General features: G+C 35.7%; 1 protein-coding gene across 1 annotated transcript in view; it reads right to left on the bottom strand.

Moving 5' to 3' along the window:
• The window catches only part of LOC140139811 (protein FAM91A1-like), a 55,529-nt gene extending 32,404 nt beyond the window's left edge, over positions 1–23,125 (bottom strand). The window contains 5 exon segments of the mRNA XM_072161546.1: positions 7,646–7,675; positions 10,891–10,958; positions 11,369–11,578; positions 12,974–13,058; positions 22,946–23,125. Of these exon segments, the coding sequence (XP_072017647.1) occupies positions 7,646–7,675; positions 10,891–10,958; positions 11,369–11,578; positions 12,974–13,058; positions 22,946–23,017 (465 nt within the window). The 5' untranslated portion in view covers positions 23,018–23,125.
• Between the last annotated feature and the right edge of the window lie 929 nt (positions 23,126–24,054).

Below are 24,054 nucleotides of genomic sequence, written 5' to 3'. Positions count from 1 at the left end.
TAGCATATAGATCTAGGTCCAGGGACACTACAAAGCCGAAAAAATAAATAACTTCAAAAATAAAATTTTTTTCTTTTTCTTTTTTCTTAATTTCGGGTACCCGGGCATGGAATTATTAGGCTACCCGGGCAGGACTCAAATTCCCGGGACTCAGTCCCAACCTTAGTTTGCACAGTATTTTTTGTGGGATTCCTCATATTCAAAATGCAATTTGATATGTCTGATGTGCTCTCAAGTCCCACAAAAAATACATGACAATATCACTAACCGAGCCCCTAAGAGATTGTTCATAAATACTTGGTGGGGGTGGAAAAGCTAGAACGTCCGACATCAAAAACAGATAACCCTAAAAAGGGTGTATTTTTTTAACCCCCTCTTTATGGTCTAAAATATTTTGATCCCCCTTTTCATGTCCTGAGAACAATATAATTTGAACACTATTCTCGCTAATATCTTAAAAACAATATTAGCAACATTAAAGACAGCCTTTTCATGTCACAAATGTGCTTGAAGAAAGGAGGAGTGATTCTGAGGGATATACCCTCTATTAGCAGGGTTGTAGCTATACCCAAATTGAGCGCAGGTTAGAGCGCTGGCTCTGGGCACAATCTTTTTAGTGAACATAAGTGATTGGGGAATAAAAAAAAAATTTTGCTCTTCTTATGATGAAAAAATCATTTATCAAAAAAAACGTAGCTACAACCCTGATAGAGTACCACAAAAAGACTTGGAAGTGATCCTGAACCTCGTCCTCTAATTAACTTATTTATGTAGTTTTCCCAGAAATTGAGGAGGTAGGGTACGGGAACCAAAACAGAATTTTTTTCGGCCCATAATACTTTGGTATTATTATAAGTACAAATATGATCTCATCATCAGGGTGCGGCTGTGCAGGATTAGTTGATTTTAGTGTTAAGTCAAGTACATGTATGACAGCTGTGGTAAAAGTAATCAATTAAAACAACTCGCTTATTCATAACACAACTTTGTGGTCAAACGCAAGGATCAAGTAACTTTTTCACTCGGATCTCAAACATGATAATCTCTATGACACGGTTCCGCTTAATTACTTACTATTTTCTTTATTTTGAAACAAGCGGTCACAGCCCAATATGAACGGTACATTTTGGCACCGCAGATTTAAATATATTGCAATAACTTATGGTTGATTTTATACATTGATAATACTGCAGCCCTGGGTGTTATTTGTTTGTTCAGCATCATACTATGTAGTTAAGATGATCAAAGTAAGAAAGTATCAAATTAATGCAATTAAAATGTCATTTATTAACAGAGAAAATGTCAAATAAAAATCAAATAATTAAATATTTAGCAATTCTACATTTTGGAGGCGGGAGGGAAACAGTAAACGCAAAATCAATTGTGAAGGGCCTATTCTACCGTATTCACTCCAATAAGCGCCCATGCCCCAATAAGCGCCCACCCAGGGTATTTTCAATTTGCTGAAGGGTACATGTACCATTAATGTTGAAGTGACGGATAGACATAGATACAATGAAATAGCTGTGGGATTAGAAGTCCCATGTAAACTTGAAATATATTTTCTGCATCAGAAAAGCTACTATCTAATGTCTCAGGCCCCTTTTATACTTACGTAAATTCGCCTATAATAAACGCCCCTTACGAAAAAATTAGGTAAACTATGTAAAAAATAAGCGCCCACCCAAAATGACTTTGTTAAGCGCCCTGGGTGCTTATTGGAATGAATGCGGTACATGTACACGAGTTAGTTCACAGAATGACCTTTACACTAAGCACCGGAGGAAAACGCGATCACGGTTTTTGTGGCCTCATTTGCGTTTTTTGGGTGCAATTGCGTTTTTCAATCTCTTATTTTCTTATATTTTTTTGTAAGTTATAGACCTTAAAACTATTTGTTATTCAAGGTTGGAACCAGAGAAAAACTGCTATTAAAAAATACAAAAAAAACAAAAATTAAAAGTTCTGAGGTTTTTATTCAAAGCTGGATAAAGTTGTACAAAATACTTTTGCTTCTATTGAACGGCTAGCAATGCATGTTAATTCAATATGTCCCTGCTGTTCAATAGTAGCAACAGTATTTAAAATATGTACAACTTTATCCAGCTTTGAATAAAAACCTCAGAACTTTTACTAGTTTTTTTTAATAGCAGGGGTTCTCTGTTTCCAACCTTGATGAACATGAAATTTAGGGTCTATAACTTTATTTTATTTTTTTTTAAATTTAGTTATTTCGGAAAATCATGACTTTTCGCATTTAAAAAAAACACCGTGATGCATTTTTTGGCTTCCCAAATTGTGTTTTTCTCCAGTGCTTACCTTTACACACACTAGACCTCAAACATGACAATCTCTAGGACACAGTTCCTTAACCCCAATATGCTGGTGCACTCATTGAATGACCTTTACAGACACTAGGATCTCAAACATGACAATCTCTAGGACACAGTTCCTTAACCCCAATATGCTTGTGCACTCATTGAATGACCTTTACAGACACTAGGATCTCAAACATGACAATCTCTAGGGCACAGTTCCTTAACCCCAATATGCTTGTGCACTCATTGAATGACCTTTACAGACACTAGGATCTCAAACATGACAATCTCTAGGACACAGTTCCTTAACCCCAATATGCTTGTGCACTCATTGAATGACCTTTACAGACACTAGGATCTCAAACATGACAATCTCTAGGACACAGTTCCTTAACCCCAATATGCTTGTGCACTCATTGAATGACCTTTACAGACACTAGGATCTCAAACATGACAATCTCTAGGGCACAGTTCCTTAACCCCAATATGCTTGTGCACTCATTGAATGACCTTTACAGACACTAGGATCTCAAACATGACAATCTCTAGGACACAGTTCTTTAACCCCAATATGCTTGTGCACTCATTGAATGACCTTTACAGACACTAGGATCTCAAACATGACAATCTCTAGGACACAGTTCCTTAACCCCAATATGCTTGTGCACTCATTGAATGACCTTTACAGACACTAGGATCTCAAACATGACAATCTCTAGGGCACAGTTCCTTAACCCCAATATGCTTGTGCACTCATTGAATGACCTTTACAGACACTAGGATCTCAAACATGACAATCTCTAGGACACAGTTCCTTAACCCCAATATGCTTTTACACTCAAAGAATGACTTTCTGGGTGGGGGAGGGGTCATTGAACTTTGCCTTTGGGATTGCTATCAGTTTGGCTAACAGGGTTGACTACTGGTTTTGTTAACTCCATGCATCCTACATTTGTACGGTACAAAATTGCATATTTTTTACCCTTTTCACCACAAAATACCAAAATTGGGACTTTTATTGCCAGTTATTTCCAACTTGGAATGTTTATAGGATTGCATACCTGCCAACATTGTAAAAATAAAAATCTGTACAGGGTGCTTGGCGATCCGGGCGCGAAAGCACGCGCTCTCCCGTGAACGGCACATGCTTGCCAACCTTTGGAACTAAGGTTGGTGTATAATTAGAGTGAAGCAAGAAGCGAAACAAAACATAGGAAAAAAGAAGTTACACTTGTTATTCAAGGTTGGGAAAAATTATAAAAAAAAAAATTTTATTAAATTTTTTTTCTAATTTTTTTAATTCAAAGTTTTGGCAACTTTAGAGAACCACTGGACCTATTCTGAAGTGTTAAGATCATTCACAGGTAATTTAAAAAAAAATTTAAAAAAATTACAAAAAATTACAGTTTGTTATCCTTAATATGTAAACCATTAACTAGTGTTTACCTCTTCATGTATCACATATTATAGATGCATTGGTTTTGCATGCATTTATAATATGTGCTACATGAATAGGTAAATATTGGTTAATGGTTTGCATATTAAAAATAACAAACTGTAATTTGTTTGTAATTTTTCCAATTTTTTTTTTTTAATTAACTGTGAATGATCTTTATGATCCTAGCAGTTCAGAATAGGTCCAGTGGTTCTCCAAAGTCGCCAAAAACTTTGAAAAAAAAATCTAAAAAAATCGGAACGAATCCGATTAAATCGGAACAGTTGGCAGGCATGGGATTGGGCTATGTTTCATTTAGGTCCCCTAAAAAAAGATTTGTCACTCAAACAGATGCACATTTGCAAGTGAAAGCTTTTAAATTCAAGCATTAAAAAAACCACTTCTGTGTTGCTAATATTGAACAAAGAGCAAATAAATAAATATTGTTTATTATTATTATTCTGAAACAATAGGTGTATTTATATAGGCTGCATTACAAGGGATGAGTGCAACAATAGAACAACTGCATCTAACATGTCGAAGCACAATAAAAGCCTGGGGTACTAGCACGCATGGATTAAGATTTTTAAAAACCATGTATCAAAGAGGTAGCGTGTGTTCGTTTTTCTTAGTGCATCCATGTCAGCGGAAACGGCAAATTCATTTTTAAAATCATATAATTCTGATAAATATTTTGAAGAAAATTTACTCGATTTGATACTCGCATTATTTAGGTATAAAACTAATTGATATTTTTAATTGTACTTTAATTGTGTAAATCAACCACAATTTTATGCTGTGTACTTTTGAAGATTTGTAAATTACATTTTAACTTTAAGTTTGAAAAAAATCTTAAAAATAAAAATAAAAATCTCAACAAAAAAACCACATTCCTCATTCGTTTTTAAACTGCCATGGGCTTTTATAGCTTTTTTTTTAGCAGGGAGCGGGCATGCAACTTTTGGCCTCCTGAGAAATAAGGCACATGATATTTCTTTCATATTTCAAAAACAAAACAACATTTCAAATACACAACACAAATTGTGTGTCAAAGTTAATTGAGCACAGAATTGCATATCGTCAGCCTGCTACGCTAATTGCCTAAGTCATTTTTTGTAATTTTGAGAACAAAGAACAAAATGTGGTTCAATCATGCATCAGTTACATAATCACCCGAAATATATCGGATTATTCCCTTTCGTTTGTGTCAATATCATTTCTTCTTTGGTGAATAAATATGTTTACATGCATGCTTATATTTACAAAAAATGACTTAGGCAATTAATGTAACAGTCTGACAATATATAGCCATTGAAAAACATAAATCAGCATAAATATAGGTAACATTACAAATCAAAATCGAAACTCAAAAACTGAACAGAGGAACCACTAATAGTAATACTGGGGTCATCCAAAATGTAGTATTCTTAAACACTTGCTGCAACCTTTTTGGTTCTTAGCCGTGTTATATGACAAGTTTGAAATGTTTAAGACTGAGAATAAAGGTATTGTTTTTAGCCGCTCTTTCCCTTTGTTGTTCTCCTTAAAATAATGATGTTGTCTGTGATATATGAGACGATAGATGCATGACAGCGGCTAAAACAATACCTTTATTTTCTAAAGTCTAAACTGAACTAAAGGTAACAACACAACCAAACTAAAGGAAGGCGCTATCAAGTGATACCAGTAAAAGGCGTAAAAAATAATCCATAGAAATTGTTTAAAGAGGAAAGATAGTTAGCCAGGCCAACTAGCCCGGGAGGTAGCAGTATCAATTACTAAATGTTTTTATTTGTTTATACTAGGATTTGGGTAGGAGACCTTGTCCTTTCATATTACAATGTTCTTTTACACTGGTCAGGACCTTGGTAAGTTGGACACTTCAATTCAGTGTCGAAGTTACGTAATGTTACTATGTCAACAGGATCATGCTCAAGTTGAGAAACGAGTCACGATCGAAACAATCACCACATAAAGTATATGGCACTCGAAGGCATACCAAAATAGCGTGATCCGGTAAACAAGAGAATTACGTAACCACTTCAATGCTGAATTATCATGGCTTATGTTTGGCTATAAAATGTTGAGCTTCTTATAAATAAATCCAGATGTGTTGTTTCCTCTTTAAAAGTGACGGATAAGTCAATAAAATTGTTTATTTCCATAACAAATTGTTGGCAACATCAAACAAAGCATATATCATACATGTACCGTAAATATTGCGGACTACTCAAATGCATTCAACAAAAACATGATTGCAATCTACCGCAACAGTTCATCTCACACACATAACAAATGCACTACGATCAAATAGGTTGATGACAACATTTCATTGAATGGACTACACTGCACCATGATTACGGTGAAGGACACTGGTTCAAATCCTTTGTTTGGAGCCAATCAATAATTTCATGCACAACCTCTATATGACAGTGCAGTGTTAAAAATGAAGCTCCATTCAAATGCATAGTGTAGCTATAGTGTCCATACAAACTCTACCAACATTGACCAAAATGTGGCATTTCTACCATTACTGGGATGTTTTTGTAAGTCTTGTCACTTAAGTATTTTCACACATTCTCTTTAAAAATGCAAAATTCTGATTTTGGATAATTTTTCAGATTTTCTGATTAAGTGAATCACAGATAGTCTCACTAAGGTCATCCCAAGAGTATTTCAACAGTAGTATAAAATTCATCTGTATTGGAAAACATCATATATTTAGGTTTTTTTTTTCAATTTAAACTTTCTTTATCTCAACACAAGATTAGACATATACCTCAAATTTTCGGTACTAACCCTGCCCTTCATCAGTAGAATGGCACCCCCAAGTTAGGGATCAGTGATCTTTTGGACACTCGATCTCAGAACTTTGTTGTACACTTTTAGAAACTTGTATCAACCGCCGTCACAGTTGAGTGCTGGTTGATTGACTATGCTACAGATACATCAGATACAAGTTACCAAGAGTGAACGACAAAGTGGTGTCCAAAAGGTCACTAACCCCTAACTCAGGTTGCCAGTCTCCCTATGAAGATCAACATTATGATGAAACATTCAGGTACATGAACTGAAGGCCTATAGATAATAACATCACTGCTCTTCTCCATCTGACTCATTAGCTCAGTTGGTAGAGCATCGGTCCGGTGATCCGAAGGTCCCAGGTTCAAATCCTGGATGGTCAGTGAAATTTTTTCACTGGCTGTAATTTATGTATGTGGAGACTTGTGTTAAAAACCTTTCTCATATTACAGGTACATGTAGCCTACATATTGTGCATATGTCTAATCTTGAAATTTTTTCACTGGCTGTCATTTATGTATGTGGAAACTTGTGTTAAAAACCTTTCTCATATTACAGGTACATGTACATATTGTGCATATGTCTAATCTTGTGTTGTATATAAAGTTTGAACCCAAATGTATTTTCACACTGTTAAAAATTCCACAAAAAGTGCACAAGAAATTCACTTAAACAGCCGCACAGTACCATTACAATAGACATTGTACTATTCGAGTTGATATCCATATCCCTATTGTAGACATGGCCTTGATCTCCAACACTAGTGGTACATGTACTGACGATGCTTTATCATTGTTAAACAGATCTTAAATTAACACCCCCTTTTACATCCCCTTTTGGAAGATACATTACCCTTGGGGTGTTAATTTGAGTGAATACAGTAAGTCTATGAAATTCTTTTCTTTGTTTTTACAGAATGAAACAGCAGTGCTGAAAAAATGATCAGATGGGAAATTTTTGCACCTTGCCAACAGCCAGACAAAGCATGACAGCATGTCAAACTGATTTTTTTTAAATGACATTAAAAATGATAAAGAGACAAAACAAAAACAGCAGTAATTGTTAAAACAAACAAATAAAAACAACTTACATGGAAGCTTCCGGCTCTATTTAGAGAAGGCTGTTTGCAGTGTTTGGTAGTATGCGTAAGAGTTGGACAGGCAGGCAAGCAGTGTAACGTGGTAGAGATTGAATGTCACAAGAGTAAACAGCGCCCCCATGAGAGTTTACAGAGATGCAACACCCATTGTACGGTAAGCAGTAGGGGGGAATGGTAGCATGCATGCAGGGTGGTAGTGTCAGAAAATAAATGAAAATTGCAAAAAATATGGTCTAGTGAGTATCTGTGAGTGTGAATATAGTATGGTGCTCTAAATCCGATATCCCATTTTAGTGGAATAAAAAAACTTTAAAATATAAAAATAAACCATAATTTGCGAACAGTGATTGTGTGCTGACAGATCGACCCATTTTTGCAAAAAAATTAAAAATTATTTAAAAAAAATTAACATAAAAAATGAGTTCCAAGGCCTTTTTCATACACAATTTACAGCTTAAAATATGTGTGTTAAAAAAGTAATAATAATAATAACAAAATTGCAGACCGACCTACCCCAATTTTTTTTTTATGTTATGCCCATCAAACAATTTTTTTAGGCCTAAATAAGGCAGGGAAATGTCCATATGGTGTTCCCTCAAGCATACCAGTTGCAAACCTTTTACTTATAACATTTCAGTCACCTCATACCTTTCCTTTTTCTTATTTTATAAATAAATTTTGATATCTCTATGTACTGTTTGAATTAAGTTTTGTGTGTGTACTATGTAGAGTGAACAAATTAAAAAAATATGTACATCACTACAAATAAGGCCAAAAAAAAAATGTTTGCTTGCCCTCAACCGACCAACCCTAATTTTGGAAATCAGAAAAAGGTTGTTTTTTTCTATTTACTGTACAAAAGAATACCGAATCTATTTTGGGAAATTCCTGAAAAAGTTTTTTTTCTTTTCAAATTTTTGCATTCTGAAGATGTAAAAACAAATGTAATTTTAGAGCTTGCGCTTAACATTTTAGTTGTTTTGTTATGTTAGTTGATTCATTTTGACACCAAAATTGTCTGATTTTTCATATTTTGAGCCTTAATTGATACAAACAGTAGAGTTTGCTAGTAATTAAAAAAAAAAGAAGAAAAAAAAGAAATCCCGACCGACCGACCTAATTGTTAAAATTCATTTGAGGGCAAGCAAACAATTTTTTTTCTTGGCCTAAGTTAACAAACAAACAAAAACAATTGAAAGCAGCTTAAATTGGATGAACTTGTCAACACATGAATCAAAATCTTGGCAAAACACTGTAACAATATATTAATTTTAGGCATGCTGATGATAACACTCCGTATTAAAGCAAATTTGATCCATCTTTTAATTGACCATTGATGCTTGGTCTATCCTGATTAGGCTTAAAAAAATATGTTTGGTTGCCCTTAACCGACCGACCACCAATTTTTTTTTTTTTGATCACTTTTTAGAAGAAACCTTAAGGGGTACTACACCCCTGCCCAATTTTGTGCCTATTTTTGCATTTTTCTCCAAAATTATAGCGTATTGGTGACAAGTAAGATATGCATATTATAGGGGCAAGGACTACAACTACTGCACTTGAAATTTTATTTCAGCACAGACAACAGTTGTGGAGTTACAGTTAAAAATGAGGGAAAACCAATATTTGATCAATAAATCAATAACTACTTGCCTTGAGTTGCTGAATTTTCAGTGCAGTAGTTGTAGTCCTTGCCCTATAATATACATATCTTACTTGTCACCAATGCGCTATAAGTTTTAAGAAAATTGCAAAAATAGGCACACAATTGGCCAGGGGTGTAGTACCCCCTTAAATTCGGACAGAATCAAGGACTATTAAATTTGTTATTCACTCATTTTATTTATTAAATGCATATGTGACCATCCAGCACAACTGAGCCCTGAAGTTGCCAATCATCATTTTTGAGATATTCAACCAAAATATTCTACTTGAAATTAGCTTTAAAATGATGTATATCATGTCTATAGTACTTGACATTTAAGTAGTGAAAAATCAATATAACAGTCAATAAATCCTTTGTTTTCTATTGTTTATTGTTAAGTTCAATGGAGCATATCTCAATAGTGGCACTGGCGACATCCGGGCTCAGTTGTGGAGGATGGTCACATATTTGATTGAAAACAAGAAGTATTTCCATTTAAATCCAGTCCAAAAACACATAATTTTTTTACCATAAAATGATCAAGCATTTGTCAATACTAGCCTTTTCAAAATGGAGGAAAAATCGAGAAAGAGTCCATGAAAAAAAAAACAAGGATCGACCTACCAACGCTCCAAATTTTTGTCTCGGAAGGGCAACCAAACAATTAATTTTTTTTGGCCTTATGTAAATGAAATATCAATTGAGTGACTGTAAGAATGTGATAATATTTAATCATGTATTCAAAGTATTGGCCAATATATTGCACTATAACTACAGGGTGCACAACTTATAAGTACCCCCCTAAATACAATATAAAATAAAAATATTTGACGAAATTTCCTTGTACAAAGATGTGTAGTTATTTTTGTTTTACACCTATGGAACAAATTAAAGCATCACACGTCATTGCGTTCAGTCACAATGGTTTATTAAGTAAAAAAAGAGTCAACTCTCAAACAATACAGCAGGCCAGGCCTATTCGTGTGGAAAAGTAAACCTGACTGCTATGGGCTCAGGTGTAACTTTTAAAACGGCCTCTTTTCTTACATAATGAACCATTGTGACAAAACCCAATGATGTGTGGCGCTATAAATTGGTCCACAGGGGTAAAACAAATAAGGCTATACATATCTTTTTACATTTTTACATTGTAAAATATTTTTCGATAAGTTGTGCACCCTGTAGTTAAAAATAAGTATCAAAGCAGCATTGATGTTCAATCTCAAATTTGGCTGCATCGCAGTGCCGCAGATCAATCACATGTCACTTGTCGAATGTTGCAGAGAAAAAAATTATTTTATCAATCAATCAATCAATCAATCAATCAATCAATCAATCAATCAATCAATCAATCAATCAATCATTTATTTCCATAATCAAAATCATTCAGTTGAATTTTGAGTTAGTCTCAATCAAATTACATCTATTGCTAATATAAACCTTGGTCAGATTAATTGGTGCTAAATAAACATTACAACGAAAACAAAACTATCGTAACTTCCACCTTTGTGTACATGATAATTTAGGTGAAATATAAGGTTGTTGAACAGTCAGTGAAATAAAATAACAACAATAATAACAATTATCTCACCTTAGATGATCTGCATTGATTCATGATATCTATGTATTGATTTCTTCCGATGCCTAAAAGTCTTAAACCTACGGAGAATGAAATTGGGATGTAAGAAAATGAGAGCAGCATTAAAATCTTCATTTGTGACACGATCTGGTCCATGGGGGTCTGGTCCATAGCGCACGCATTTCGCAAACATTTACACATTACACAACAAACGAGCATAGTGAAAAAAACGACTACAGGTTGAAAGGGGGTCATAAATATTTTTGAATATGAAGAAATATGATTTGTGTGTGTGTGTGTGTGTCGGAGAAACCCACTGTAAATTCCCATTCCAATTTGCAGCGAAAAGGGTATTTTTTCCATTTCAAGACATGGATTAAAAAAAAATAAATAAATAAAAAACCACATTTCGAATTTGACTTTTTGGACCTTCTACAGTAAACAAACATGTTTTTTTTTGGCCTAAGGCTTGTATAGTAATGGTACTTACAATCAGCTGCTGTAAAGTTTGGTAGTGAATCGTAACTTTTCTCCCCCGCCATGATGTCATGCATCATGCGCAGATAGAATGAGAATGGCGTGATTCTCAAGCCTTTGACCATGATGTCTGATAGATGATATGGGTAGAGCAGCAGGTGGTCCTGACTATACTTGATCAGGTCTTCATAGTACTTCTTCTCATCTCGTTTTACTGTACGAACTGTGGAAGCACAGTAATATTGGATTTTGTTAAATTCAGAATGAATAATAATGGGCCTAATGATAGAACCTTGGGGTACACCATATATTTTATCTTTATAGTGATAATTGACCATGATGTCTGATAGATGATATGGGTAGAGCAGCAGGTGGTCCTGACTATACTTGATCAGGTCTTCATAGTACTTCTTTTCATCTCGTTTTACTGTACGAACTGTGGAAGCACAGTAATATTGGATTTTGTTAAATTCAGAATGAATAATAATGGGCCTAATGATAGAACCTTGGGGTACACCATATATTTTATCTTTATAGTGATAATTGACCATGATGTCTGATAGATGATATGGGTAGAGCAGCAGGTGGTCCTGACTTTACTTGATCAGGTCTTCATAGTACTTCTCCTCATCTCGTTTTACTCTACGAACTGTGGAAGCACAGTAATATTGGATTTTGTTTAAAATTTACAATGAATAATAATGCAGAGATGGCACTCAGTTTCACTAAAAAAAAAACCATGAAGACCTGAAAAAGCATGGAAATGCAGACCAAAAAGCCTCAAAACGGGCTGAAGATATATAAAACACAGAATTTTGGACTCAAAAAACCTAATTCAGGCTAAAACCTGAAAAGTGGCATCTCTGATAATGAGCTTAGGGATAGAACTTGGGGTACTGTATCTGTATAGTGATATTTACATGAATTGTAATGTATGATTTATGTTATGTTAATGATTTTAAAGATCTTGTAGGTTTCTTTACCAAGCTAGAGGACTGATTTTAAGCTTTAAAATGACACCTCTTCCATTAATGTCGCATGTAGAATATGACAAAAAGAATTCAAATTTCTTATAATTTTCTTTCAAGGCCCTTTTTCTTTATTATCTTTAATGGTTTTCCTACAATTGCCATGTTTCGATGATGTGATGGGTCATATGCAAGACAATTTTTTACCCAAAAATAGCCCTCCCCCAAAGTATTATGAGCCCTGCAGTACACACTCTTCGAGTGGTATACCACCCTGTTAATATGTTACCGCTTCGAACTATAATTTGTCTTTAAATGAAACATATGGGACACGATCAAGGGAAATGAGTCGGATGTTGCTAATATTGATTTTGAGATATTGGTAAAGAAAGTGTTTAAATTCTTTTGTTTTATATTGTTTTTTGTGATTGATAAATTGATGTAACTTCACAATTAAAAGACATATAACATGGGGTTTTCAGTTTCTGAAAGCTCTAAATGTCCTCTTTAGGAAAATATGTAAAATTAATTTTCGACCAGGGTCAACATGTGACTCATTCCCCTTGATCATGTCACATATATCAAACCTCAAACAAATTCTGATCATTTTTTATATTAATTAGAAATATAATAAATATACCTACACTCACCAAGATTTCCCTTGTATCTGAGTTGATTCTTCACACTGAAGTTGAACACACACTTTTCATATTCTTTTGCAGAGTTGCCTAGTTGCTGTATCGATATGCAAGAAATAAAACAAAAGAAAGCTGCCTGTTAAATGAAGTACTAGTTTGAACTTTAGGTAGGGTTCCAATACAACCATAATTGCACAGGGCCATAGCCAGGTTGAAAAAAATGAGACGGCCATCAAAATGTGGGGTGCCCTGAGACTAGTTCTATCCTCAGGGGCGGCCAAAATATAAACATGCGCCAAAATTGGAATAAAGCAACAAAGAAAAACAAAACACAGCTATGAGACTTGACATTGGACTACCAACCCTTTAGGAGTGGCGTAAACAATCACGCCTGGTGACAATGTATAAGAATATATAAGATCCTCAACCATCAGGTAGCTGTTCCCTTCCCTGACATCACACCTAAGAGCAACCAGAAGTCAACACAAGCACAGATTCACTAGACTGAGATCACCTTGGAGCAGTTCAAGGAAGCCGCCAGCACCGCGCCGAGTAATTGGCATCACTGTTTTTACTTGCACCTTGACTGTACATATTTGGTACATGCACGAGCCTTCCATCGTCAGTAGCACCCTTGCCTAGTTGCTGAGCAGACTTTGACGAGTAACCAAGTAGAAGTAGAACACAAGTTTCTTAAAAAGTGAGGTGGCCATCCCAACTGTCCGCTTGTTTACACCCATCAAATGTGTGTCATGTCATCGGCCCTCAGACTGTAGGAACCCATGGATTTGGTCCATGTACCGCTTGCTACAGCCCAGCAAGTGCATCAGATGGAAAGCTTAGACCCAGTATAGAGTGTATGCAATAAACCCAAGCGGAACGAGAGTTGCTAAGTAACCGCTACCGAACCATAAACACATGCATGATCAGACAACAAGTGTTCAATTTCCCCATAGCTTCCCACGTTGTACACATGTCAGTCGAATTTGGCGGTGTTGGTTTGTTTGTCCTCCAAGTTATAGCATTGTTTACTTTGTGTTGAACATTGTACGTGGGCCTCACTGTAATAACTCAAAGATAACTGTGATCATCATTTCAAGAGGTCACTCTCCCGATTAAGCTAAACAACCTATGTGGAGGAATTTTATGCATGAGCAATCACATCAATGACGTAGTAATGAATACCCTCTATACCATGCAAAAAGATCTGACTACAAGTCAGTTCTAAACTAATCATGTAATCGCCACATCAATCATTCCCTCATTTCAAATATTTAGTTTTGGTTTCTCTTTTGTTTAGAAACCAAAAATCAAGGGATTAAAAAGTAGAGCTGATCTGGTTTGCAATCATAACACTATTATGCTGGAAGGACACAGTACAGGGTATATAACCAGAAGTATACAATAGCCTATTGTGCTAACATAATTATTATCATGATTGATATCGGAAATCTATCCCGTGGACGACAGTTGATGCTCTCTGTCGAAGGTAGGTGGCGTATTACACTCACGAGTTCTAGGCCTAGAAATCATATACATGCGCGTATATTGAAGGATGGGGCGGGGTGGGGGATTTGTTTGTTTGTATGAAACATAAACGATGCATGGAGATGATTTGATTATGAATTAGTTTATTATCCCCGGAAGGACAACCCATACCTCTTTAAGAGGGGGCTCCCTCCCTATATAACCACCTCTTCCCTAAATTACCCCTTTCCCCTCCTCCTCCCCTACATTCGATATCTTCATCTCGAGCTCTCCTCCCCTTCTCTTTCACTTCCAATGCTCTCTCTCATCTGTTTCTCTCTCTCCCGGCCCATATCCACCTTGCCCTCCAACCACCCCTACCACACACACACACACACCCCACACAATCTCTTTTCCCCTCTATCTTCTACTTTTTGCAGTAAAAATTGCTTCAGTAAAAGTCATTAGGTTATTAGAGGTCATATAATGGCCTTCCATCGATTCTGGTACATGGGATTAAGGACATGAATCGATTTTGTTTATAGCACCTATACAATTACAATAGTGGCCCCTTTTGTAATGTCAAATGCAAATATTTCAATGGTCTATATTTTTTCACAGGTGAATTAGCCTAGACTTATTCAGTTTTGTAAACCACGTCTTTCAATACATGTAGATTACCATGCTCGATTTCTCTCCTCGTGATATTGCACTGCGAAATTTAAACATTTCTTTTGTATACTTAGAGTAGGTAACTTCAAATAAAATAATTTTACGATCCACACCACTTATAAGAAACTGAAACCAAAACCGACACTGACTGACACAAATGTTCGGTTTTAAACAAAAGGTAGAAACAATGAGTTCGATATCTTATGATTCAAGTGGTTAGGCAGGACAATAGGAAACCATGTGACCAAAACCAAAACCAAAACTAAAACTATATATTTGAAATGAGGCATTGCCAAAGAAACGAGTGTGGTCACAACACAACCATAAATTCCATAATTATAACCAGTGCCATACTATTACGCTGCTTTTCCTATTCGGCGAGGATGACAATTTTGACCTCCTCACCTGTTTACAAACAGAGAGGTAGACAAAAAGGCCTGTCAAAACTGTTCCGCTTGTCCAAACACTCAAGTATCAGAAGGATGGCCCACAATAGTGATTCACGCAGCATGAATAGGGGATTAAAACCGTGAAGTAGGTCCATGTTAGACTCGCTCAACAGTCCTACGATACATACCGTACCTAAGGACTGACTCACGCCATTTTGTCCGTCTATTTATACACACTTAACGGTTTGCGCAGCTCAGGTCAGATATTCAAAAAATATCTTCCAAATTTCATCAAAGGTATATGGTCATTTTCACAGTAAAGGGTGTAACTTTTGATTTTTTGGGTCAAAATTTCAAACCACTTAAATATGTTTTTGTTTACTGAAATCATGCATAGAAGCAACTTAAATTCCAGTAAAATAATGTTTCAAGGCTTAAACCTTTTGATTTCTAATAAAAATTTGACGTTTCCATAACATTTTGGTTAATATCTAAGAAAAAATGTATTTTACATAACCTCAGAAAATTATGACATGAAAGCTGGAATACATGTGAATTCCCATTCCAAAGTAAGTCAACATATATAAGTTAAATTTTATACCATGTTTTGCTATGTTTGTAATTGCAGTTTTGAAAATTTTTAACATCAAGTGTCATTTACAATGGAAATTTCCAAACCTTAAACATATTTTTTAAGTTTTAATTGGGTTCCTAAAATAATTTGAATGTCTAACTTCATGTACAAATACTACTTTATGAGAGGAACCTCCCAGCCAAGTTTCACAGAAATTGGAGTTATTTTTAGAATTGGCAATTCAAGCGATTTGTGTTTCGGAGGCTTCAGGTAAAAACACAGAAAATAATAAAAGTAAAATATTTGGCTAACCACATGTGACATAAAACAATAGGTAAAAAATATCACAATTACCAATTTTCATGCTTTGCTTCTAAGTAAAGGGGGGAGGGGACTGGGCATGGGCGGCTTATTTTTGGTCTTGAGGTGGGATGAGGTGGGATGGTCTTAGAGGTGATACGCACCTGTTCGGTCCCATTCTCTGCACTGGTATTAATTGTGATTTTAAACATGTATATTATTGTAATCTTTTCAGAATGTATTTTGCTATTTTATATTTAACTGTTATTATGATATTGTGCAATCTCCAGTGTATAGAGTCTAATAAATAAAAAAAAAATAAAAAAAATAAAGTATTGAATTTCACATGACAAAAATTAAATTATCACAGCAAGTCATTTTTTTTGTTTCGGAGGCTTCATGTTAACAATTGCTAAACATTGCAGAAGTAGTTTTTTTGAAAACAACAGTGTTGGGATCATCTAAGCTTATATTTTCTTGTGTATATTGAATCAATGATTCTATGCGGCAGATATTGTAGATTTATCACATGTTAATTTTTTCACCCATTTGTTAAGTATGGTGTTTTTTGCATGTGAAGCCTCGAAACAGGCTTTTTGGGTATCAGTATATATTACAAACATTAAGGTCCATAATGTCAATTTTTTTAAATTTATGACATTCTGCACATATCAAGTAATAATTACAATGCAGATATCAGTATGAAACGCACCAATTTAGATATGCATAGATGATAATTAATCTTATTGTTGTTTCGGAGGCTTCATTTGTTTCGGAGGCTTCAATTGTTAACGGAAAGTTTGTATTGGGTCCCATTTTCAAACGGTGATATATATCTCCACGATTTAAAAACATGTGACTTGAGGATCTACTTTGCTACATTTTGATAAATAGATTGGATGAGCTCTTTTATTTATATTTGCACAAGCTTGCTGAACAGTTTGTTTCGGAGGCTTCAAAAAGTTAACGGAAAAACGGCTCTTTGAAGTCAAGATTTTATAAAAATTTTAAAAGCTTGCAATCAACTAATTTTTGTTACCCATTTCAAGTTAAGATAACAACTGTTATGAATCAAGAAGAAGTGAAGAAATAACCAAGAATTATGAGCCAAAGCTACACCCACAAAGTTTGTTAACAATTGTTAACGGAAAATGAAGCCTCCGAAACGACAAATATCGAAGTCCGGTTCTCAAAAATACAGGGCTGTTCACAATTAAATCTAATGTGGCAGTGTTTACTGAACATATGACTGTACTTTCAGGATAAGAAAAATTATCCATGAACTAACTGAAGAAAACACAGGGTTTTACAAAAATGTTACTGTTTTTTATAGTTTTTCAAAATGGCAATATTAAGTACATTTAAGCCTGCTAAAACTGAACGCAGTAACTCCCAAAGCTGATTATGCTACCCAAGGTAGCTGCTAACTAGATGACTTATGTGGCCAAAAATCATGGAATTCTGTGGCTTTATTAGAACACTACGGATTAAAATGTTAAAAATCCAAAGTTACACCCTTTACCGTGAAAATGACCATATATATGGTACCCAGTACCCACCTTATTGTGCTTGCTAAATCAAGACTCAGTTGAAACAAAATTAAGGATCGAATGCATTTAGTCTAAAAAGAAAAAAAAAAGGTAAAATTATCATCAAAGTTCTGCCGAATTCTCCACTCTTGCAAAGGGTGCAGAATTGGAATCGGTAATAAAAATATCTGATCTTTGCGATCAAAAACACAAAATTACAACTTTGGACATACTATTGGCAAAAGACATTATTGCCAAACAATATAGAATAGAACATTTAATACGGTAGGCAAAATAATTCCCATTCAAACGCATGGGAAACTGAAAGTGCATAACACCGACTAGTCCATGTGCTTCTTTTGCATGTTTTGTCCAATTTGCTATTAAGATTTTGCATGAAAACAATTCAGACCCTGAACACGATCATGTCAGAAATTAATATTTTGTTCTGGGACTGGTCTGATAATCGTCCGTGCGTAGGCTAGCATAGACTCGCTTGCCAGTCCTATATACGCCGTACCTATGTATATTAAGGACTGGTGGGTTTTTTAGCGGGTTCGCCGTCGGACAAGTTAAGAACTGTCAAGCTTTCGTCAGGAGTAGCTCTGACTTCTTCAGGACAAAGTACCTAAGAATGAGACATGTAGACCGCCCCTTGTCTACTGATGACTCTGAAAAGAGCCGTTTGCTAAAGACTGCCCTTGTCAACAGAAACTAGCAGATCTCGCCTATCTGCTGATTTTGTAAGTTTTGGTGGCTCTGAAAAGAGCCGTTCAATGAAGACTGCCCCTTGTCTACAGAGAACTAGCAGATCTCGCCTATCTGCTAATATAAAGGTTTTGGTGGCTCTGAAAAGACCTGTTTGCTGAAGACTGCCCCTTGTCTACAGAAACAAGCAGACAAGACGAAAGCTTGACAGTTCTAAACTTGTCCGACGGCGAACCCGCTAAAAAACCCACTAATTGTTATGAATTCCCGTCGTAAAAGCCTATCCCACAAATTAAGGACTGGCTTACGCCATTTTGGATGTCAATGGGAAATACACACTTAACGATTTGCGCCAATTAGAAACTTGAAAAAAAATCTTTAAAATTTCATCAATGTATACAAAAGTGGTACCAACCTTATTGTGCTTGCTAATTTAAGACTCGGTTGAAACAAAATTAAGGATCGAATGCATTTTAGTGTCCAAAAGGCAAAATTATCGTCAAAGTTCTGCGAAATCGGCACTCTTGCGAATGGTTCAGAATTTGAATCGGGAACGAAAATATCCGATCTTTGCGATCAAAAACACAAAATTTCAACTTTAAACATAGGCCTACTATTGGCAAAAGACATAATTACCAAACAATATAGAATAGAAAATTTGACATCATTTTCTCAAAATATTGAAGAAATTTGCTCACTAGACATCGAAAAAGTACATAATCCAATTCCCGCTCAAACGCGTGGGAAACTGAAAGTGCATAATCCCCACTAGTAGGCTAGCAGTAGTCTAGCACTAGTACAAGGAACTTATACGATGTCCTCATTCACAACTGATACTATCTGTCCATCGTATAAGCCTGTTACCGTACGATAATGTGGTGAAGGAATATTACAGTCAAGAATAGGCTCCATCATTTTTTTGTTCTGATCCCTCCCAGTCTCCCAAAACATCAAAACATCAAAAGCGTTGCACATTTACTTACTTAAGACTGTCCTTTTTCATATAACGCAGACAAAGTAGGGCCAAGCTACCTAGAAATGGTCAAATTTTGGCAAGAAATATCTCTGTGTAATCCTAAAGTTGTTTTCTTTAAACTTGCCTGTGTGTATCGCGTAGGGCCTACACGAGCGTAAACACAAAAGCAATAAACAATCACGCTGATTGGCTGATCAATGCACTTGACAACAAGCCGGCTGACCCATTGGTGCGTAGTAGGCGACCTTGTCACTTCTACGCGATTGCAATTCACCAGCGCGTACCCGGACCACGGAAGTTTAAAGAAAACAACTATATGTATGTCGCATATCACATCGTTATCGGCGATCGAGGTTTTTTTTTTTTGGTTGGTACCCACCAGCGTCATGCATGTGACGTGACACATCACAGCTAAAATAATCGACCGGGAATCGGGGATCGTTAAAACGTCAACAAATTTCAAAACACAGAAAGCAGTAAACTTAATGGCGAGCGGTCTGAATTTTGAGCCATACAAGTTTACGTGGTGAACTAGTCTAGCACCACTAGCAGGCCTGCGTTGCCGTGGAATTTTTTGCTGAACCCAGAGCCACTTTTGCAAACCCACAAGCAATTTCAAGAAATTAAGAAATTAATTAGTTTCACAGGTTTTATCCATTCCAGCAATTATTTACATGCGTCTACCAAGTGTAGCGAGGACAACACTTTTTAGGTTTATTCTAGGAACATCTACAAATTTGGTATCACTGTAAAGAGCATTAAGAAACTTAGACAATGGTACCAAAAACAGCTCTATAGCTCAAAGTATGGGGAGTTATACCTATTTGAAGTTGTGAAGGGTAGCGGAATTTGTCTGTCATTTTTTGTTTATGGTACCCTGGATTTATTTGTCTAGCACTTGAATATTTTTACAAGTAACACTTACAAATCTGGTATCAATGTAAAGAAAGGGCATTAAAAAAGAAAGACAATGGTGCCAGAATCAACTTAAAATATGGGGAGAATATGCCTATTTAAAGTCATGTGAAGTTTACTGGGTTTTTGTGAGTCAATTTTTTGCGTACAATAAATACAGCATTATTTTAGAGATGATGTAGATGATATTGCCTCCAAGAAATAAATAAATAAATATTGTAAGTAAATAAACAAGTAATTTTAGGAATGAATGAATAAAGGAATAAAAAAAAAAAATAAACAAATGAATATATGTAATCATAATCTAATATGACCCATGCAACACATGAACATGTTCTGCCGTTACTTGTCAACCTCATCTGACACTGCACTACTCAACTTTAGTATTGAAAAAAAAAATACAAAGGAAGTGAAAAAAATAGAAAAAAAATAATACAAATTCTTAAAGTATCATAGAGTTGATTAAAAGTAGTAACAAAAATATTATCACTTTAATTAAGTGTGCATTTTGCATTTTACCACATACGACATGACCCGATATATGCTACATCTCCCACCCGGCGTTAGCACGATCAGGAACAACACGTGCACCGCCACCTCACCACTTCTCCCCGTATTGTCGTATTTTCACGGCCAATTGCAAATACGGGTCATCACAGTAATTCCCTAATGCGCATCTATGCGCGATGGATTTCTGCAGAAGAATGACATTAAACATCTTTAAAATACTCTAAAATTTCATATTAGGCCAAGTAAAAAATAAAACATGTTTCACGTCCGGGTTTTCGAAAAAAAGGAGGAAGAGGGGACTTTTTATTTTCTATTTTTTATCGCAAAATTGGTGTAAATACCCATACTTAGAGCTGTTTTAGCGTATACAATAATGCCTGGAAAAAGGAGGAGGCCCTTTTTTATTTGTTGTTCTGAGAGTTACACCCCCTCTAATGATCACAAAACAACTTCCTAGACATATTTTTTGAAAAGTTATAACTGAATTTCAAAAAATAAAAATATATTTGAATATATTTGAGGAAACCTCAAAAAAGGAAGCGGGAGGGGACGTGAAACATGTTTATTTTTTTATTTGGCCTTATATGGGTGTAATACTAATATAGGTGTAATGACCTCCTTCTGCTCCATTTCACAACTTTTTACGCCAAAAACCATGAAAATCTTACCTAAAAAATAGACCTTAAAAACTGAAAAATTTGGGGTTTTTCCCAAAACAAACCCCGTCGTGTTTGGTATGAGTGCAAAGGTCACAAAATTGCCCACAAAATGATGACATCATCCAGATAAGTCTCGTGGAGTCTCGTGGATAAATCCAAATCGAGATTTTGTGAATTTCAAGCAGACGAAAAAATGGCGTCCCGTCGATCGAGTCGCTACGGTCGTAACTCCTGAACTTCAACAAGTTCATGACATTAAAAATTAAAAAAACATGCTTAATGTTCTTTTTTTGTGGAAAACTTTACATAATCGGAAAATTCCATCTTTAAACTCTGACTGTAAAAATAATTTCCTATTGATTGTATTTGGAGTTTTGAAAGGATGAGAAATGGTGAGTTGTTTTCACTAAGTTTCACACACAAGCAGATACAAATACGTAAATCATCGTATGCGGGGTAGTTCTAGTACTTGACTGTTTCGTTTGTTTCCTTCTTTTGTCATTGATGTTGTCCCCTTTTAAAGGACCCCAATGGAAATAAGCCTCCATGGCTTTTTGGGCTATCCTTGGTCTTATCAACATGCTCTCTATAAATATGTGCTGTTTATATTCTTATTCTGTTTTTATAAAATGTATTTAAGTATTTTCTATATGTGCCTTTTAAAATGTCAATTGTTGTTGTTGATAAGACTAAATAAATATGAAATGAAATGAAATGAAAAGTGATCACAAGGTTGTGAGTTCGAACCCCCACCTCTGTCGCTGCATTCGCTTTAATCAATTGATAGGTCCAAGAGTAATTCTGACGTCTATACATGGTCAGCCAGCATGACTGATTCTTCTTCTTCTTCTTCCAGTTGTAGTGAAGGCTTCTTGAAAAGAAGATTACTCACTGCAGAGTGGTGGGTGCGCAGACATATGACGCAGACAAGAGATCACAGGTGCAAAATATGTACAGTGAAGTGCTGATTAAAAATTTGATGCTGTCTGATAATCTAGATGGAGCCGTCCCTCAATGATTAACCTAGACGTAAAACGTTTCTCATCAAATGTAACTGGTCTAACCAGCTTAGTTTTTAGTGTAGATGCAGCTTTGTCTGTGATACTGAGTTTCCCAAGGGAAGTTACCGTAACAGAAACAGAAACAGAAACAGAAATGAAATGAAATGAAATGCGCTGATCTCGCTACCAAGTGTAAACAATATTAATAATGTCATCCCTGCCGAATTCGACGTCTTTCACGTTCTCGATTTTGACAGTCTGTATTTTGGTGCATGAATCCTTACCTGTTTCACCGTAGCCGGTAATTTTGACCATGGATAATTGTTCCTGATATGGAACTCTACTTCAGTATTCATGATGATGCGAAAGGAAGGTTTCTATGCATCAATATACGCTGATTTGTTTGACTTTCTCCATTCATTCGTGTCATCAATCTGTTTCCGTCATTTTGGTTTGTTGTACTCAGGGTTGACATCCTGAATTATGAACACCGGCGCATCATTGAAAACATATTATAATGTATTGTGTTGTTTGTTTTGTTTGTTTGTAATTTTGTAGGTTTGTTTGTTTACCCAGGTTGGTCCGTGAGGGTCACATGCTAATCCATGGATCTTTCCAAGCTCATACAATAAAAATGTGTTGTGCTGTGTTGTATTGAAATTGTATTGTATTGAAATTGTATTGTATTGAAATTGTATTGTATTGTATTGTATTGTATTGAAAGTGTATTGTATTGTATTGTATTGTATTGTATTGTAGGCCTATTGTATTGTAGGCCTATTGTATTGTAGGCCTATTGTATTGTATCGTATGATTTGTACCGTATTGTTTATTGTATTGTATTGTAGGCCTATTGCATGGCTCATCCTGTATCGCTTGTTGCATTTGGTTCACTTTTGTTATCCCGGGGCACTCAACTGAAACTTTGGTATGGGTGTGCGGCGCGGAGCGCCGAACCATTAGGCTGCGTTCACATAGAAGTATAGGCCTACTATTCGGGTATACGGTGCACGTTTTGCAGGTCCACGCGTATAGATTAAATCGAGCAAGGCAATTTCATAGTACCGGGTCACCAAGGCTACGATCGCATAGAAGTATACTATTCGGGTATACGATGCACGTTTTGCAGGAGCACGCGTATAGATTAAATCGAGCAAGGTAATTTCATAGTACCGGGTCACATAAGAGCTATTCGAAAAGGCCGTATACCTGCGTATAGTATACCGTAAACGTTCGCCTAATGGCGCTTTTGGATTCTTAGAAATGTGAGAGCGCCATCCTTGTAAAATCTCAACAGCATTAAGGATACGTGTATGTTAAATTGAGCAACCTGGACATAATGCCTCAGAAAAAAATATCGTGACACGACCCAATACTTTAGGTCACTAGGTTA

Source organism: Amphiura filiformis, chromosome 18, assembly GCF_039555335.1.
Source record: "Amphiura filiformis chromosome 18, Afil_fr2py, whole genome shotgun sequence".
NCBI lineage: Eukaryota > Metazoa > Echinodermata > Ophiuroidea > Amphilepidida > Amphiuridae > Amphiura > Amphiura filiformis.
This window is presented reverse-complemented; position numbering and strand designations above follow the sequence as displayed.